The sequence below is a fragment of the Scomber japonicus genome, chromosome 14 (assembly GCF_027409825.1).
Source record: "Scomber japonicus isolate fScoJap1 chromosome 14, fScoJap1.pri, whole genome shotgun sequence".
Classification (NCBI taxonomy): Eukaryota; Metazoa; Chordata; class Actinopteri; order Scombriformes; family Scombridae; genus Scomber; species Scomber japonicus.
In genome coordinates, this window is record NC_070591.1 from 18630732 (window position 1) to 18647714 (window position 16983).

Genomic DNA, 16983 nt, shown 5'->3' on the forward strand with positions numbered 1-16983 from the left:
ATGGCGAGTCAGTGCAAGAAACAGCAATGCACAATCGACAGGCGAGGCTTTCGGCAGGAACTTGACTCGTGGCGGCACAGACTCATTCACTGTGTAGGTAAGGATAATGCCAGCTACACAGGGTACGGTTATACAGTTTGAATTTCGCCTCTGTGTGACCGATATCGGTGTAAATAACCATCTATTACCGCACTCACTCGGGGCATCTCCGAGCGACTTTTTGTCCTCAACTGTTTCCTTCCCCGGCAGCTAGTCTGAGCCGATAGTTAAATGTTGCAGTTTGTGACAATTTTGCTGCACTTCTTGGGTGTTCTTACTGTTTTTATTGTTGCAAAAGACTAATTGTAGACTCTGGTTATCTACTGGCGAAACGTTAGTTTGTTTAAAGGGCACCGTGCTTGTTAAAGGGAGTGTCAGGAATTATATGCGTTGCGTCGGCCAAATTGCAGACCCCGTTTGGTTAAATGCGCGTTCTCGTGTGATGATACTGTATTTTGGATGGGGGAGGGCGATTTGTGCCTGTTGTGGATGTTAACATTTAGCTTCAGTTGCCTCTCAATTCACCTCTGCTGGGCGCGCACTACTGCAATGAGGAAGTGGCCGAGACCCCGCTGCTGGGAGTTTTATTTTTAACGATGAAATACTAATAAACTCCTCTGAGGTTTGTTAGTGTCTCAGGCCCGTAAAACACTGCTGTCAAACCAACCTCCACTTCGAAAAACACGGTCAATCTAGCCCCCACGTTGATTAAATATATATTGGGCATTACGGTAAGAACGTGAGACCTGATTTCAAAATAAAACCAACCTTCCGGGCGAAGTGATAACTAAATGAAACAAAATTAGTATTTATAAAATTATAAATAAAAGGAATACTTGTATATAAATAATAGTTAGGCTATACCTTCAGTCTTCCTGTTTCCTCAGATCATTTTCACTTCTTATTTGTTATAGACCACCTCAGGATCTCACTGTACAAATAGAGAACGTTCTGGTGTACAATTTCAAAAATGTAATCTTTCTAAAATACAGTATCTGAGCTATACTTCCATTGATATTAATAATAATTTCAAAATTAAGACGCATCATATTTTAAAAAGTGCAATGTCGGTTTTTATTTGTTGCCTTTAGGGTTTGAAGCTCATGGTATTTTTTTATATCTTGTGTGAGGTAGGATCAAGGTGGAAGCTAAACTATAGTTTGTGATAGTGTTGCTAAAAATAATATTAGGAGTAAACCCACAACCTGCTATATGGGCCATGACTGGTAAATTTGAGCTTTAAATGCTCAAGTTAGGAGAATTGAAGACCCTATATAAAATGGGCTACACAACTTATTGTAACTACATCTCAAATGTATTGGCCTATGGTGCAGTATATGAGCTATCTAATATGCTAATATCCTGCTGCTGAGCATATTATGTAGTGGAATCAAATTCTGCATTCGTCTTCATGCATATAGACACATCCTGCAACATTACATTCATTGTAGACCAGTAGAACAAGTAGACATAAAAGCCACAGTTATTGTTATAAAGTTATGTGTGATTACTAGAGATGTAACGATACACTCAACTCACTATTTGATACGATTCACGACCAAATAAAATGATCTTTTATTCATAGGAAAAAGTGCAACTGAAACGGCCATCTTAAAAATTCTCCTTTCTTTACAGAAACACTGCACATCACCATTTATCTCCTCTAAAACTGGTATAGTTTACCTTGTTAACTGATGTCATTCATATCTTAAATAACAAAAAAAAAAAAATCTTATCTCGAAGCTGAGATCTCTGTGAGGTTACAACATCCCCTGTGGTCGAAAGCACCCTTTCACTAGGGACAGAGGTGACTGGTGTGGTGAGGCAAGCCTTTGCTAGAGGTGAAAGCAGTGGGTACATCTTACTGTTCTCCTTCCACCACTTGAGTGGACAGCTTGTTAGGTAAATAGACATTTCACTTCTGTACCTGACAATTTCTGCCTCAATCCCACACATGCGATTGATCTGTGCTGCCCCTACACGTTCTGTGAAAGTCCTTTCTAGGAGATCTTCCAATGCAGTCTTCTTGAGAGGTGGTTGTTGAAGGTCTGCCTCTGCCATGTCTGCCTGGTCAGCAGGCAGCTCTGCTGCATGTGTAGAAGCCGTTGCACCTTCATTGGTTTCCTCCACAGGGGAATTGGTCTGTAAACAGCAAGACAATAACTTAGTAAGGATCGTAGAGTGTGTCCGTATGACCGTTTTTATTATAAGTGGGGGGTTTGTTTTTAATTGTATGTTTTAATGTTTCCATGTATTTACTATTATTAGGTTTTGTTTTTATTTCTCAATTTTACATGTTTTTTTAATGTTGTTTTGTTTCCAATTTCGTAATGTTAAATGTTTGTTTTTTTTGTAAAGCACATTGATTTGCCCCTGGGTATGAAATGCGCTATATAAATGAAGCTGCCTTGCCTTGCCTAGTAAATCAGTATGAAACACAGACCTGGCCTTAATGCAAAAGCAACACTACTATTAGAAATTTAAAGTAAAATAAGTACCTGGTTGTGCAGCTGCACAGCTTTCTCATTCATCCTGTGGAACACATCCTGATGCTGATCTTTGTCAAGATGAGGTAGAGAGTGGAATCTGGGGTCTAATGCTGTGCACTCCAGCAGATGGTTGTCCCCAGTGTATCGGTCTGATATATTGTTGAAGATAGCTGTCTTTATGATGCTCACTGTGGTGGAGTCTTCCTCATCAGGCAACATGCTCTGCTCAATTGTGTGCTTTAAGGGCACATTTAGGGTTTTGTTCATCACTTAGCATGGTGGTGTCTTCAGAGGTTTGAGAAGTTTCATGATATCCTCGGCATCACGGATGTCCAAGTTGTCCTGTGTGACGACTTCACGGGCTTTACGTCGGACTTCTGGGCTAAGTAGAGCAGCGGCGACATCCGGTTGCAGTGCGAGATAGCGTTCGAGCATATCCAGGCTGCTATTCCAGCGTGTGGTAATCTCCACAATTAGCGTGTGCTCATTGACGTCCAGGCCGAGCAATCCTGATGGGATGCGGTATCTTGGCTCCAACGTGTTGACCAACAGCCGAAAGCCTTCATTTTCCACAACTAACAAGGGCCTCAAATCTTTTGCAATAAAACAACCAATAGCCCTGGTAATTTCTTGCGCCCATGCGTTGTTATGGGTGAGAGGAGATGCAAAGCTGCTAAGGCAGTGGCGAACTGTGCTCCTTGTGGTGGCGGTTGATATGCTGCAACATGTTGCTTGTGTTGCTTGTATATGTTAGCAGTCTCTTGCAATATTTACATGCTGTTTCATTCTTGTCTGTTTCTCACCGTTTTCATTTGTGTACACTGGGAATTAGGGAAAAAAAACCCGGCGCTCTACTGTGCATTAAGAGATGTTTCTGGAGGAAATACATGACTGTTAGAGAAGCCAGCCCTGTGCTGACAGGGCGCATCTCTTTGATCCGAACCAGCCCGTTTGGGATAGGCGTTCGAGGACACGTGCCTCCCCTTGCCGATTTAATCGTGTATTGGCAATCTAGAGCAATGACAATCTACAATTTGAAATTCAGAAGCAATCGCACAGCCCTATTGGGAATCCAAAATGCTTCCACAGAACTGATTTGAAACTGCTCGGAGCATCTTCTATCTCAAAGTGTCTGCTTATTGTCGCCATGTCATCCCTCGTTCTGTACCAATCACACCTGAATGCCCCATAGGCTACGTAGTGACGTGACGTCTGACATCAAATAAGTGAATCAGCCAGTGACTTTTTGAGATAACGTAACCTACTTCTTATTTTTTATGTCAAACAATGCCAATCATCACACATTTCGTATTGATTTTTAATTGGTTCACAATGCATCGTTACATCCCTAATGATTACTGATAACAGTAGCAACAACTGCACATCAATTGCAGCAAAATTTCCGTCGTACTCTTCCCCTTATTTCCCTTCTGTATGTGCAGCAGTTTAAGATAAGGTTGTCATGTAGTTTGTGAAACTGAAAGTGAATGTTACTTTCTCTTCACTACCCTTTATTTACTACTCCTTTAGATGCACATGGTCTTTGTTTGTGTTATTTAGGTATTTGATATTGCATGACGTACCTTGTGATGTGAAGTAACTTGTAAAATAAATTAACACTGCTGCTGTAAGATTGTTGACTATAGTAGTTTTTTCGAAACTGTTGATGAATCTAACATATTCCTCTGTCAGTGACAGTTTGTAATTCACCTAGTATTATTTATTTTCCTCCATACATATGAATAGCTGGGTCAAACTTAAAACCGTAGTTATAAACATTCCAAACCTAGGACTGTTTGGATTCGACAGAAAAGCTTGAAGAAAAGGGAGAGGCCATTTTTAAATCGATGCCTTGCTACCCTCCTTCTCATGACTCGGTAACATAGCAACCGCTGCTGTGGACGCAAAGCACCATCACACACAGACCGATCAAGCAAATGAGGATGAGAGAGTTTTCATGTGATCCTAATGTTTACTATCAGATTAGCTCTGTATGATGTATATTTAAACTGATCAATATATTTGAGTTATTCTCACTTTTATCAGTCTCATAGAAATATTTGGAGTTCATTGTTTTCTGTACTGGCACATTAAGAAATGCTGCGTGGTTCAGAATCCCTATTTTTGCTTTAATAGAAAAGACAGTGCATACAGCCTGGAGTGTATGCGCAGTCCACTGGCAATCAACTGCCTCTCTTAAGTAGAGAGAATTCAGCTGGAAGAATGTGATAACAGTTTTTTTTTATGACATCAGCTCAGAAAAAACATTTTTCAGAGGATTCAACATGGTGGCGGTTTAGTGAATGTCAGTCAATATCATATATTTTCAGACTGCAATGTAGTTTCATTCCTTTTGGCAGGACATAATAAGCTTACAGATAGAGTGTTTGATATTAGGATTCTGTTAAGGTTGGAGGAGCTTGAAATACTCTCAATAACGCAGATTTTTGTAAAATAAAATAAAAACTTAAAAAAGTGCAAATATAGATAAACAACAGACACACTGATTCAGTTATCAGTCCATGTCTCAAGTAAACATCTGTGCAATTGATGCTGTGTGTTTTACACATTTAATCCCCAAACATGCATGTATGCACTGTTTACTCCATGATTTTTGGCAAAATGCAAAAGAGAATTTGAATCAGCGTTTATACCACAGCGCACTTTGACTAATTTAAAACTCAGAACACTACTTCTGAAGATGCTGATCTCAAAATGTCACATTCAGTCAGTCTCATAAAATGGCCGCCATGCTCTGGTCCTGTTGAAATAAGTAATGTTGGATTAAGTTTACTCCTTTGTGTTAAAGGAATAGATATGTGAGTTTAGGGAAGCACTAACACAGTCTGACAAGAACACCAATTAACCTTTCCAGCCATTTAAAGGTTCCTGTGGTGTCATATGTTAAAACATTCAGTTTGTGGCTTTTTAAGAGCTGGTTAGATACTGAATTCTGACTTAGCAACAGCAAGTGAAGCAAAACAACACAGACAGGCTAAAGCAGGCCGTCTATTTTTTTATGGCGAAAGTGGGGTGGAAATTAATACTCACCAAGAACCAAAAGCAGGTAGAATTTTGATTTGGTGAGTTAATCTCAGAAGGCTATAATGTTTGTACCAAAATAGTCATGTAATAGAATACCTGGCATTAAGGCTCAGAGGAAATTACTAATTTTTTACGCATGTCTGAACAGTGTTGCAAAACGATAGGAGCACCCAAGATGGTCTGAGGGGAAGACCGCAGACTAGGGCTGAACGATATATTGTTATTGTATCTATATCGAGATATGAACATTCAAGACATTAATAACGGAAAAGCAACGATATAAACGATATATTTCTGCCGCGCTCGCCCTGCTTGTACAGCTCGAGCAGTCTCCATAAACATTACTTTTAAGATTGCCCTTGAACGCACCACTACGGCCAGCCAACCACAAAGCTTATTTCATGCTTGCTGTTAATCGACAGCTGAAGCCAACCAATGACAAACATAGGAGGGTTGGAGTGAGGGAGACGTAGACTGAGACGCACACAGCCACACACACAGGACATTCACAGCGGGGAAATCGAAACGGAAGAAAAGAGACATGAGTGCGGAAGGTAATGCGGCCGGTGGCAGTGCAGAATCTAATTTTGTGCCAAAACATAAATCATCCTCCATTATTTGGAGGTATTTTGGATTTAGAAAGGATGATGTTGACCAGAGCGAGGTGTTGTGCAAGTCGTGCTTGGCGAAAATTGCGACGAAGCAAGGGAACACAACCAACCTACCGCAGACCATCTCAAGCATTCCTGGTTTGGCAGCCATGTTCATAGTACATGTTAGTGTGGCTCTGTGTATGTCTTGAAAATGCCCATTTAAGCTGTGGAGTCCATGTAGTTGAACAGACTCCATAGTCCATGTTCTGTGTTTCGACTATGTACTGAAAGCTTGCTTCTTTAAGTACAAAATAAAAACATACCACACAAGCAGGGGCGATTGCTCCGAGACAACAAGGGAAGCTCACCTTCCCCTAAAATTTGATCAAATAAATTGTCACAACTGTCATATTAAAGTCACACTAAAATTATAATTTACATCAAATCTGATAGGACTGGACGAATCTGCACTTGAATGCGTTCGATTTTACAACTATGTCATCCTGTAGCCAGCTGTTTATTGCCGACGCTGTTATTTTCTGACGTGATTTCCCTATCACACACTGGCAGTCCGCCGCAGACTCAGAGCTTCAACGGTGTTCAATGAGGCTTCTCCCAACAGCTGTTTTGGGCTGGGCGGGACAGGCCAGGATAAGATGCTTATTGGATAATGCGACAAACTCGTCCCGCCCCTGGACGCTGAGCGTCTCTAGCAGTCGATGGAGCAGTGGGCGGGTCGGACGCTCTGCTACTGTATGATGATTGGAGGAAATGTTTGGAGGGCTCAAAGCCCTTGATAGACAGCTTTGGGAAGGCTGACTCTTCTGAGTGTAGTTTTGCCAAGGTGACTTGACTTTTTCACTAAATCTGGCGACTTTCCAACTCTTCTTAGCAACTTTTTTTTTTCAAAAGCGACTAGCGACAAACCTAGCGACTTTTTCTGGTGTTATTGGAGAGTTTTCTGATGTTTTGGAGACTGTAACTGCTTCGCTTCGATATGACAAGTTTTATGATGAAGACGTAAAGCGAGCTTCCCCTGTTTAAAACATCAGCAGCCGCAAGCATGATTGGTATATTAAGCACTACAGACAGGGTCAAAGACTAGTGTGCTCTCAAGGCTTCACACAAGCAGCATGTTAAACATTTTAACCAGCCAGAAACCAGCGCAGACTGAGATCATTATTCATCCCATGGAACTGCTTATTGTCAATAGCAATTTAAATTCAGCAAAATCTTGAATATTTACAAATATGTTTCTACTGTATAAATGGTTGTAACAGTACAGGACACCGGCTACTCTGCTAAAATGTCACTTGCCACCAGTCTGCTGCTAGCTACTTTTAAAAAGGCAATTTATTATTTTGGGTGGTAAAAAAATGTACCAGTCCCCTCTGCAGGTGAGTCAAAAAGTTAATTTCAGAAACTGAGTAGGGTTATAACTGGGCCGATGAATATTAGCATCACCTATTTCACCAAGGATTCTGTGTGTGTACTATCAGTGTTTAATAATGTATTGGGTGAGCTGTTGGTGTGGAGGAGAACAATACTAGGTAGGCTGTGTGCTCATTATTGAAAACAAAATGTAGAGAGAATGATAGCTTTCTGACCAGTCACTTGCTCCAAACCTAGGACTGTTCAGTTACTCACTTCCCCCTTTATGATTGACAAATGTCCCTTGTGTTCGGGCCATAATTGTGAAGCTCCAGAGTACATGACAACAGCATCAGTCTGCTGGCTGCAGAATGGCATATTCTGTCCATGACAACAAGGACATACTTCTGTTTGGCTTTTTGGTGGAGAGGGCTGCATGCCACCACCACCCTGCTGACGCTCAAATGGACATTTTGTCTTTGTGTATTTAATGTGAGCAGTAAAACCCCAGGCCAGAGACAAGGGCAATTGTCCCATAGAACAGCAGCAACAATTGTCTGTATGTTTGTCTATACATGTGTTCATGGTCTGTCAGCCCCCATATGCAAACTGTGTGGCTGAAAATGTGTGTTCTGTGTGGATTTGGGAAAATTTGGACTGGAACAGCACCAGCTAACATCTGAAAATGTTTGGAATGTGAGTTATTCATGTTTGCTTTTGACATGTGGGTGAGTGGGATTTAAGGAATTGCTCAAACAAATAACAAGCAAATATTGACATCAGGCAGATTGTCTTATTCATAATTTAAACTTTTTCGTGGCCCATTTTCCGTTCCAGTGTGCTCCTTCTGATGGGATTTTGGCCTACATTTTCCTAATTTGCAAACAGAGCTGGCTGAGGTTTGTTGACATTTTGCGAAACATGACCAACAGCTTTAATGGTTTTGTATGAAGCACACCGTCTTTGACTGTGTGTTTGCTTGAGATGTGCATGCCTCCTCTTTTATATTTGCCTTAAATCACGGTGGTCTTGAATTTGTTATTTAAAGTTATGCTTTGTGCAGCATTACACCATTTGACTGTCAGTTTGCATCACATCACATTAAGTATTCATGGAGTGTGTGTGTGTGTGTTTTTTTTTTTTTTTTTTGCTGTAGATTTTGCTGCCACCTCATCTCCTGCTGTATAGCCTTATCCAACTGTATGTTGCCTGTGATGAACACAATGTGTAGTAGACAAATTAGATTTCAAGCACTGCTCTGCTCATGTCCATGTAATGTGTACGCTTGTTTGTTGACCCACTGATGTGGATAGCGTGGTAGGCAACAGCACATGCTTTTTTTTTTTTTTTAGCTTGTTAGGCATTAGTCTTTGTCTCTGTGTGATGGTTTATTTGTGCAACATTGTCATCTGCACTTGTCTTCACCCCCATTTTACATCTTCATAGAGAAACGCCCAGGCATTTCAGTGCCATCATCAGTATCCTAATTTGAACATCATATGAGATTAAAACATGATCTGTGCAGTTTAAAATGATGAAAGTATCCGTTGATGATCAACACATCCAGCACTTACAAAAGCTGCAACCAAGCACGGTTTGCTTTGGTTGCACACTGATTTCAGCTTAGTGAAGCTCCTGTTCTGTGAGCCTTGGTCACTCCTTCTGTGAGTTGTAGTATGTGTACAGTAGTTACAGTGGGGGATGGGTTGAGTGGGGGTTGATGCAGCGCTGTACACCCTGAACAGAACGAGAGCAGCAAAGAGAAGGGTGGGTCATCCAATGAAAAAAGCATTGCAGTTCGACCATTAATTTAAATGTTTGCATGTTATTCTGTTCATCTTGTGAAATATAAGTTCAGGTATTTATTCTGTTGATATATTATAAGAATCACAGACATGGTAGGACATCATGTCCAAGTCTCTCATTTTTGTACAGGTGTTTTGATGTATACGTTGTCATCCTGCTGCCCATCAGACAATCTTTATCAAAGAATCAAGGAATAGATAACATATTTGTTATTCAGATTGGACCTAGGTCATCTGACAAATCAAAAGTGTGAAGGGAGGAAATTTGACCATCCAACAAGCAGCAGTAGCAGTTTAAAGCTGCCAGTATGCATCTTGCTTGCTTGCAGGGCCTGCATAATATATTCAGGAGCTTGAATTTGCTTTACATTTTTGTGCATATATTCTACAAATATGATGTGAAATATGACTGGGTTCCCTACAAAGCATTCTGAGTTTTCCTGACAGCAATATCCCATGAGCTATTGTGTACTTCAGTATGTCATATAACTCCCCGAACTAACTGAAATTTCTCAGGAATTAGTTGAATAATTGAAACTCTAGCATTGATTATTTATCCAGGGGAACCTGTGTTTTAAAATGACTTAACAGTGACGTTATTATCAAAAATAAAATTTCATTTCATAATGGAGAGAAAAAAACCTTGTGGAGCCATGTCACAAATTGTAATCTCAGAACCTGCAGCGGTGCTCACTTCTCTGCGTCGTATCCTCCCATTATTACCATCTGGCATTGAACTGTGTAACTGCACAATGGTTATGGGCTATGTCAAAAGTCACATGGTGCTTCGAGTACTGACACTGGAAAATCAGGTCACATGTGTATAAATGTTTACATTTGTCAATGTTTTGAGTCACATCTTTGTGTAAGCTTTTTTTAGCTACACTACCAGGCAGTGCAGTACCCACGTAATGCATAGTGCCAGAAATAAGCCATGAAGAGGGTTTTATCATGCATTATATGCAATTCTCAGTGATGTACATCACAAATTAAGGTTAGAATGTAAGAAGGTTAAGCTGATCCTAGCTCTGTGGGATTTCTCTTTCTAAGTGCTGGTGGGGAGGGGTGTCACACACTTCAGTGTTTTCTCTCTTCCCACCTCTTTTTCGGTAAAAACCTTGCAGACAACAGATGTGTGAATGACACAAGTCTACTTGACATGAGCGCACACATCCCCTTTTGTGGCAAGCTGGTTGAAAGGGACCTATAATTCTCCTTTTCTTTCTTTATTTTTGGACTCCACTAGAGTACCTTTGCATTACAAAGTTAATAAAACTAATTATATATCTTATAATGGCCTTTTATACAGCCATTCAGTTCAGCATGTCTGTTAACAGGCAGTTTTAGCTCCTGTCTCTTTAAGACCCACTCTGGCCAGCTATTCAGAAGGCTATCAAGGGGCAGTCCTATCAGAGTTGTGTTAATTTACTGCCAATGAAAACACATTTCCTGCTTCACTGCTTTAAATAAAAAACTTTTAAATGACCCATTAATGGGTGAATTTTGTTGTGAAGAAGAAACATGTTCTTCACCACATTAGCAGCACTAAAAAGCAGTTATATTTGGATTTCTTTATTCAGCACATCAGATCAGAAATAATGCAGGAAGGAGTAAAGCAAGCAGAAACAGCCACAGTGATTATGATGTTTGATAAAAAGCTGCAAACAACCAGTGTACCTACAACTACTTATTTTATTTTGCTGTGCTGTGTAAGCTTGACTCAAATTGAGACTCAGAGTGACTACTCCCAAAACAGTGGGAAATCACCATAATGTTAGTGGAGCACAGCAGTGAACTCTGGCGCTGCCTAAAGCTGATGACTGTACCAAGGAATCAGTCCCAAGCCAACGTCAGGTTGAAAGTAGAAAAAAAAAAATTGGAAACCAAGTTTCTAGCCCGGTGCCTTTTGCTTGCAGGGATTACTTCTACATACATGTACCTCATTATTTGACACTTTGGCCACATTTAATATGAAGATCTGACATTGTATCATCATCTATTGAGTGAAAATAAAGAAAAGCAAAATAGGTCCCCTTTAAATTACATTTTAACGTCAGTATCATTAAATTATTTGTCATTCTTGGCAATGCCAAGTTTGACCCATGTCACTGTCTTTCTGTATGGGATATTAGATTAGGTATTAGAAGTAGGTCATAAGAAAACTAAGGCATATTGGCCAGAGTTATTGCTCACCATGAATGGACATAAACTCCATGAAAAAGCTTAAACCTAGAGTGTGGAATTGACTGGTTAATGCTCAAGGTTTGTGTCTGATGCTACATTTAGCCATTTATTTAATAAAGTAGTCTTGACGCTCAAAAATGTAAAGCTAAGATGAACAACTATAGTACTGTGATTACAGCAGTGTTAATAGGTCTGAAATTTTCACTTGGCCAGGAGGAATTTACCCCCTGTCGGCAGGTTTCCTGCATGGAAAGCATTGGCTTAAAGCTAATTGCAGGGATGTCCTAATGTACGGCAGGTTTCTCAGGTGCAGGAGTGCAATCACATAGTCTTGCTTGTTCCTTTTGTTTACTTGTTCTTGTAGCTGAGTCTGCTTCTGGCAGTTTGGTGGTTTAAAAAATCTGGCTGTGAGAGTATACTTTGGAAAGAATGGTCAAAATTGTGAATAAGGCTCTCTGGTCATAGGAGAGGAAAATAAATGAAATTGTGACATGAATAAAAAGGAAATTACATTGACAGTACTTTCTTAATATTACACTTAAAAGATACGATCATAACTTATGATTTGACTTTGATTAATTCAGTTAATTAATATGGTTTTAATTTCACATTTTAAACAGACTACTAGTTTTTTTGCTTGAGATATAAGGTCCTCACTATATTGAAAGTGAAATTACAGTGGTTATAATGTCAGTTTTAGCCTTGCTGGATAAACAGAACCATACTTATTTTTTGGTTGATAGTGCCTGTTTCATGTTTAAAAAGTACTTTCTTCTTCAGAACATTTAAAAATGTGTTTGTGACTAAAGCTGAATTCTCTGGGTTTCAGCCAAGCCTCAGTATATTATTTCATTTTTCATTTCAGCATCCATTTGTCAGAATTAAGACGTGCCTTCACTCTAAACTGCCTAGGGGCAAGCTGCAGTATGTATTTGGAGTAAATAAAAAACAAGTAAACAAAGGCTAGAAATAGCAAAATTGTCCTGAATCGCCATACTGTTCTATAGCTGGATGAGCAACATGAATGACTAACTCTGTCCTATAGTTTAAAAAGAGAAAAATCAAGTGATAAGACGGTTACTAGCGTTTCTGGATAAAAGGACTACATTTTCTAATGAGCTTCAATGACATGCTGTCACTGTAGGCATGTTTTTCCCATTTTGGCAGCGAATGATTACAAAGATTACCAACCTTTTTAACCTGATTTCTTTTCATTAGTCGTTGATAATTTTTTAATATCATTAGGTGTTAAGCCCAGTGACATGGAACTCTGGGCTCTTTTTTCTTTTTCTCATTATCACTTTGTACCTCTATACCCAGTGCTTATTATTGTATCTGGAGGCTATCTGATCACTTTTCCTCAAACCACATGGTAGCAGCATCTTAATGATGGCCTAATTCCCTCTTCAACCTAATTAATTGGTAAAAGTTACTTTTAAACAGGAAATTTTAGATACACCATAAAAGCTAAACACTGCTGTTAGTGGAGTAAAGTTAGTGTTGTAACTATAAATTGGAATAAAAATGCACCAAAACATCACTCTACTGCGTGCCCTTTGCTGGTTGATGTGCATTTTAAGTGTGGCCATTATTTACTGTTTTATACACTCATTTATTTTGTAGAGGTTGCATGCATATTTTATCTATTGCACATGTAGGCAGCTTGCTCTTCTAAATTTGAGTTGCTGCTCCCCAAATGAGGTTTTGTGAGTGTAAAGGCTCTCTTTGTCAGCCTCTACACCACATTATGCCAGTTTGCTGTGTTAATATTGCCTCAAAGTCATGGTGTTACAGTATGACACATTTTTAAATGCCCTAAACTGCATTCCTGAAGAGTAGTTTGATGTCATGGTGCTGCTCTGTCAAACGAAAGTGGATGACCTACTTTTCTCCCCCTGCCTCTGAAATATTTCAGAAATAGGATTGGATAGCTTCAGCTGAAGTCCTGTGCACTAACCCAGAAACAGAGTCACGCTGCTGCTATAGGCAAGGCTGTGTTTTACCACTTCACCCCCCACTCCCTTTTCCCTCTTTACGTTTGGCTGCTGAAAAGTGGGTGGGGATTTGTAGGGAAGGAGAGAGGGCATTTTAACAGATGACAGCTTTTGATTGAATTCACTGTGAGTTAAGAAAGAGAGTGGATGATAAGGGCTGATTATTTCCTCACTGGTTCTCATCTGTGAAGAGATACAGTAAGTAAGCCTTTACTGTGATGTGTTGTTGGATGAATTCACCACATTTTCATGTAGGTTCTAAAGATTTTAAAATTTTAGGGGTACTAATATTTTACGTAGCTTTGTAGCATTGCTGTGTTAATGTATTTCTCACCAGACTTGTTTTATTAGTGACTTTTTTAGCCTAGAAGATGTGGAACAGTACACACTCATTTGAGATTTGGTTCAGTGGACAGATGTTACCTCTGACCTCTTTAGCGGTTGATTTAATGCATGTAGTGGTTTTGAATTGGTTATATTGACCCTGCGGCAGTCAGCAGACATTGCATATTGTGTTAATGCACTGTTAAGTGAAATCCTGTGCAGCCTAACGCACTATATAGTACAAACAGCTGGGACTGTAGCATACCACTGTCTCTGTTAGCAATGCATATATTTTCCTCAGCCTGTATACATGGTAAGGATTTCTTGCTATTGCAGATGTTGCTTTGTAACTTCCTTGAATGTATAGTGTTAGAAAACGTCAGCAGATTGTGTGGTTTTGGTTTTGGTTGAATTCATGACCCTTTTTATGGGTGCTTAATTCTATACGATACTTTTACATCACCGTCTTGTTCTAGCGGTTTCTTTTTAATGTCACAACATGCAAGCATTCCCAACTCTGAAGGTGCTTCAGTTGCTTGGCAACAGCAGGATGGTGTGCATGTATTTACAGATGAAGTAAAAACCTGGGGTGAAAGCTGATAGTATGTGTTTTAACAGAAGCAGGGGGTTGCTTAAGGGGGTTGTCAAGATGAAATAGAAAGGCAAAGATGAGCCTGGTTGTATGGATAAGACATTATCACGTGAAATGTCAATTATGTACAGTATACTGTACAGACTCTTAACTGCTTTTCTTCTTCTTCTTACAACAAAGTAATTTGGGTCCCTGGGTAGGTTTGGTTATCTTAAACAGTGATACATTGAAGCTCTGCTGGTTTCAGTGCTAATGAAGAGTAAATCTTAACCAGTGTTTGGTCAAAATGTAAAGATCCAGTATGCTGTTTTATGATAATCACTGACAACTGCATATTTATTGAATGTCATGTCTTTCCTCAGGTTTTGAGAGCATTCTTGAAGGTCTGTGTGATCCAGAGCTCGTCGAAGACCTCAAATTCTTTAAAGGTAAGAAATTTCACAAACTGGTTAAGTAGGGCAGATTTTTGTATCATGACAGTGGCCACGAGGTGAACATAGAGTATTTTGACATGAATGAGAATTTGTGGTTTGAGTGTAATCTGTTATCTGGTCATTATGACAATGCTGCTTCATTGTACCATCTGGTACCCCTCCACATTCACTCCTCTCTACAAGGCTGCCCCTCTGGCTGCAGAAGAGAAGATGCCTTGTGTTCCTACTAAGTTGGTGTTTTGGATGGCGCAGGGCCAGTGTAAAAGTCTACACTGTCCTACAGACATTTTTACAATGCATTATATTAGTGAGACAATAGTGGGCATTATATGGGTTTTCATTACATTTGTAATGGAGGACTGTCAGAGTCTAAAAAGACTGTACATAATAGCAGTTGAGACTGATGAAAATGAAGCTGAAGTGAATCAATAAATTGTTGATGCAGTCACTCTGACTGAAAGAAATCAAAACACTTTTGTTGTGGCCCACCCATTAATGCTATTAATTTGATCTGTTCACTCCTTTTCTGCTGTGAAGCACAATTGTTAAGTTGTGCACTGAAGAATCACATTGTCTGGGAATATTATAGTCAGACTGAATTCAGGAGGTTTAGGTCAGATGGTATTAATAATTAAGAAAAAGGCAGAACGTTGAAACAAATGTGCTATATGTAGGTCAGTCAGGCTTAAGAAGAGCTTTTATGTTTTTGTGTGTGATTTTCTTGTTACATTAGTTTATTTCTGAAACAAAATGCTTACTTTCAATATATTGTTAGTTATGAAGTAAAAAATATATTTTAAGAAAAACTAAGAACCACTCAGAATACTGTATTTCATTTCTTATTATCTGTTTTGTGCCCACAGACTTAGAGCCTGTAGCAGTGTCTGACTGGTCATTTGATGAAAATTGTCTGTTCTGCTGTTTGAGACGAGACAAAGTAAAGGTAAGATTTCTTTCTTTCTCTTTTTTTTCCTTTACATTTTGGTAATGTATCAGAGTGACCTTCTATAAAATAGCTTTATTTTGTGGCTTTGATCATTTCAAACTGTAACTTTGGCAGAAGAACATAGGATATGTGACAAAGATCACAGTCCAGACAAAGCTATAATTTCAGTTGTACTGCAAGACTTGGATCTGGAGTCCTGTAGATGATGTGTGGTTGAATGGATGTTCGGAGTACAATAAATGTGCCTTTTCTCTCTAATCCATTAGGGTTGTCCAGTAGGGTTTATAACTTGCAGAATTACGTGTTACTTAAATATGTTATCCTGGCTAAACAGTTTTGTTGTTTGACAGGAACACTTAATTGGCCTAAACAACGAGGGGCTTGAAGATACACCCAAAAAAGATCAGACCACAATCAGCAGACTAGAACAACAGGCTGAGGAGTTTCTCCATGCAGTCCTCAGCAGAAAAGGTAAGTTTTTCTGTCTCAGTGATGAAGTAAGTTTACTGTGTCAGTATTTTGCCTTGTGACACTAATGAGCTTAGTAGGCTTTATGAAACATGACTTTTAGCCAATGGAAAATAACTTAAACATGTATGTGTTTTCTTTAGAAAGGAGGGATACCAAATGTGATTATATTTTTAAATAATCTTACAATGTGGCTGTGAATGTTTATTAATGGTCACATATAGCTCCGTAAAGGAATTCAGATGTAAACGTTGTATTTTTCTTTCCTTCACAGATGTGCCAAGTTTCTCGGACCCACATATTCCAGTAGTGGCTCGAGAGATCCTGGAGAGAATGATCCGACAGTTTGCTGCCGAATATACCTCAAAAACTAGCTCCCCTCAGGACAGTTGCTCAGATCCCCAGCCACCCTCTGACCAAAGCCTACCGACCCCACCCTTGCTCTCAGGAGCTCCTCCAACCAGCCCTGCTGCCACACTTGCGGGGCCTGCGCACAACCAGAACCCCGTCCTCAGCAAGCTCCTCATGGCTGACCAGGATGCTCCTCTTGACCTCACAATCAAGAAGCCCCTGACTGAGCCCAGTGAACAAGGTAGTGTGAACTCAAACACATCAATAACAGAGCAGATTATTCAGGACTGACGACTACAATGGCACAGTTATTAAGTAAACATGTAATCTAAATGTTGTTACCTGCTT

The 16983-nt window shown here is 39.6% G+C and overlaps 1 protein-coding gene across 1 annotated transcript in view; it reads left to right on the forward strand.

Annotated features, from left to right (window-relative positions):
• wu:fc17b08 (mucin-4) overlaps positions 1-16983 on the forward strand; it is a 32466-nt gene continuing 15483 nt past the window's right edge. The window contains exons 1-5 of the mRNA XM_053333343.1: positions 1-97; positions 14799-14864; positions 15734-15813; positions 16167-16287; positions 16559-16876. Coding sequence (XP_053189318.1) covers positions 1-97; positions 14799-14864; positions 15734-15813; positions 16167-16287; positions 16559-16876 — 682 coding nt within the window. The remainder of the gene's footprint in view (positions 98-14798; positions 14865-15733; positions 15814-16166; positions 16288-16558; positions 16877-16983) is intronic.